The sequence below is a fragment of the Chrysemys picta genome, unplaced genomic scaffold (genome assembly GCF_011386835.1).
Source record: "Chrysemys picta bellii isolate R12L10 unplaced genomic scaffold, ASM1138683v2 scaf2913, whole genome shotgun sequence".
NCBI lineage: Eukaryota > Metazoa > Chordata > Testudines > Emydidae > Chrysemys > Chrysemys picta.
The window spans coordinates 1-2870 of NW_027055615.1; the positions used below are offsets into that span (position 1 = coordinate 1).

General features: G+C 46.6%; 1 protein-coding gene across 1 annotated transcript; it reads left to right on the forward strand.

Moving 5' to 3' along the window:
• Positions 1 to 1533: 1533 nt before the first annotated feature.
• LOC103307324 (olfactory receptor 52K1-like) lies at positions 1534 to 2566 on the forward strand. Its single transcript, XM_065580386.1, has one exon. It carries the CDS (start codon positions 1534 to 1536, stop codon positions 2494 to 2496), a length of 963 nt encoding a protein of 320 aa, XP_065436458.1. The 3' UTR covers positions 2497 to 2566.
• The last annotated feature ends 304 nt before the right edge of the window (positions 2567 to 2870 follow it).

Consider the following 2870-nt stretch of genomic DNA (forward strand, 5'->3'; position numbering starts at 1 on the left):
GTGATGGAGACAACAAGTGACCTCCTTGAATGTACAAGCAGGGGAATAGGGAGTGGAAATAGAGAGGTGTGAAGCTTGGAGAGAACATCATTGGGCACTGTTTCTAGGTCTGGTGTCCACACTTCAAAAAGGTTGTTAACAGATAGAAAAGGGTTTAGAGCAGGTGATCAGAATGGTCCCTTCTTGCCTTAAAATCTATGACTCCATAATTATTTGATCACAATTTTTTCTCAGTTCGTGAAATAATTAATAATTTTTTCTACAACCTTACGTCAGTATGGCTTGTAGCAGCTTGTAATAATTTTCCCTTTGTGAAAACAGTCTCTGCATCTCTGTTCATTTGGACTTTTTATATCATAACATTTCTTCTCTTCAAAGTCTGTTTTGAATACATGTGACTTTTCTTAAGAGGCTTTGGTGAGGAACCTTGTCAAAGGCTTTCTGAAAGCTCAAATACACTATAGCCACTGGATCACCCTTGTCCAGATGTCTGTTGACCTCAACGAATTCTACTAGATTGGTGAGAGATGATTCTGTTCTTTAATATCATTTCAACCTATTTGCCTGGCTCTGAAGTTAAGCTCACTAGGCTGTAATTGCCGGATCACCTCTGGAACCTTCTTTAAAAATCGGCATCACATTTGCTATTTGTCAGTCATCTGGTACAAAGGCTGATTTAAGTGATAGGTCACATACCCGGGTTAGTAGTTCTGCAATTAGATATTTGAGTTCCTTTAGAATTCCTGGGTGAATCCCATGTGGTCCTGGTGACTTATTACTGTTTAATTTATCAGTTTGTTCCAAAACCTCCTCTGCTGACACCTGGGACAGTTCCTCAGATTTGTCACCTAAAAAAAACAGCTCAGTTATCCCAGAAGTCGGTGGGGAGTTCTTCCCCTGACTTCAATGGGAGCGGGATCAGACTCATAGGTTCTTTGGCTATGTCTACGCAGCGAGCGGCAGTTAGTCTCACAGCTCGGGTTGACAGATGCAGGCTTGTGCTTCTCGAGGATAGCTATGTAGATGTTGAGGCTCGGGCTCTGAAGCTGAGATCAAAATAGCACTACTCATGCATGTTCCCGATGTACTACGTACATCCAGGCTGAATACCCAGAATGTGCTGCTGAATGTACCAGGCACATCTTGCTACATGCAGCTTAACATGCCAGGTATTTCTAGGCTGAAAATATGTGCCGTGCGGCCAGATATACTAGGTACTTCATGGCAGAATGCACACTAAACAATATGCATCTTCTAGTAGCAAGATACACCAGGTAGGATATTTGTAACCAAGTGGGGTTCGTAACTCATGACTTGTAATGACATTCTAAGAACTTTAAATGATTTTGCACAGAAAAATATAAGTGTTTGTATGATTAGTATTGCAACATGACTGATGAACTCAGAAAGAGGTCAATCCACTTCTTCCAGAGCTGAGACTGGCCCCTAGCATGTATTTAATTTACAGGGTCTGTTCATTGCATGTGTTATGTTTTATTGAAAGGAAAGACATTGATGTGAGACTTGCAAAAGATGCCACAACAAGACAACCTGTCAGATTCCAACAGCACAGGCTCTGATCCATCCGTGTTCTTCCTGACAGGCATCCCGGGGCTGGAATCTCTGCACCTCTGGATCTCCATCCCCTTCTCCTCAGTGTTCACCGTGGCCCTTCTAGGAAACTGCACCCTCTTGTATGTTATCAAGACAGAGCCCTCCCTACACAAGCCCATGTTCTATTTCCTCGCCATGCTGGCCGTCATCGACCTGGTTTTATCCACCACCACCGTGCCGAAAATACTGAGCATCTTCTGGTTTAATTCCAGGGAGATCAGCTTTAACACCTGCCTGGTGCAGATGTTTTTCCTTCACTCGTTCTTCATCATGCAGACTGCTCTGCTGCTGGCCATGGCCTTCGACAGGTACGTGGCCATCTGCCACCCCCTGAGGTACGCCACCATCCTGACCAACTCAGTGATAGCAAAGATCGGGCTGGCGGCTTTGGCCCGGGCTGTTCTCCTAGTGCTCCCTCTGCCCTTCGTCCTCAGGAGGCTGCCCTACTGCCGGTCCCACGTCATCTCCCATTGCTACTGTGAGCACATGGCCGTGGTCAATCTGGCCTGTGCTGACACCAGGTTTAATAACATCTATGGGATCATTGTTGCTTTCTTCATTGTGGGGCTGGATCTGATGTTCATCTCCCTATCGTATGTCAAGATCCTAAGGGCTGTCTTAAGCCTGGCATCCAAGGAAGAGAAACTCAAGGCTTTTAGCACCTGTGTTGCCCACCTTTGGGCCATCTTAGTGGCCTACACACCAGTGGTTCTCTCCTCAATAATTTACAGGTTCGGCCACCCAGTCCCCCCACACGTACACATCCTGCTGGCCAATTTCTACCTCCTCTTTCCTCCCATGATGAACCCCATCGTGTACGGTGTGAAAACCAAACAGATTCGTGACCGGGTGCTTCTCCTGTTCCGATGGAAAAGCTTCTAGGCTGACCAGGAGGGGGCTGCTGAGTGATCAGGAAGCAGAGGAGAGGTTTTCTGAGTAACTTAGACAGCATGTTTCTGGGGGCTTTGTGTACGCTGGGATGGGAACTCCACCTCCAACTCACAGGGAGCCATACACCGTCCCCTACCCGAGCTTAGGGCTGCTGGCCAGAAGGTGATCTTGGCCATCTCCTTGTCCTCACTCGGCCCTGTGTGTGGAGTGTGGAGGAGTGTGAAGGCAGTGGCGATGTCTGAACATTTGAGAGCCTATTCCAAGTTCTTTAACAATACCACTGTGATGCTCTGTACCTCGGGAGAACACCCTGCACCCCCATGTTCATCCTTATAGTATGATTGTGTGGTATCTAATGCAAAGTT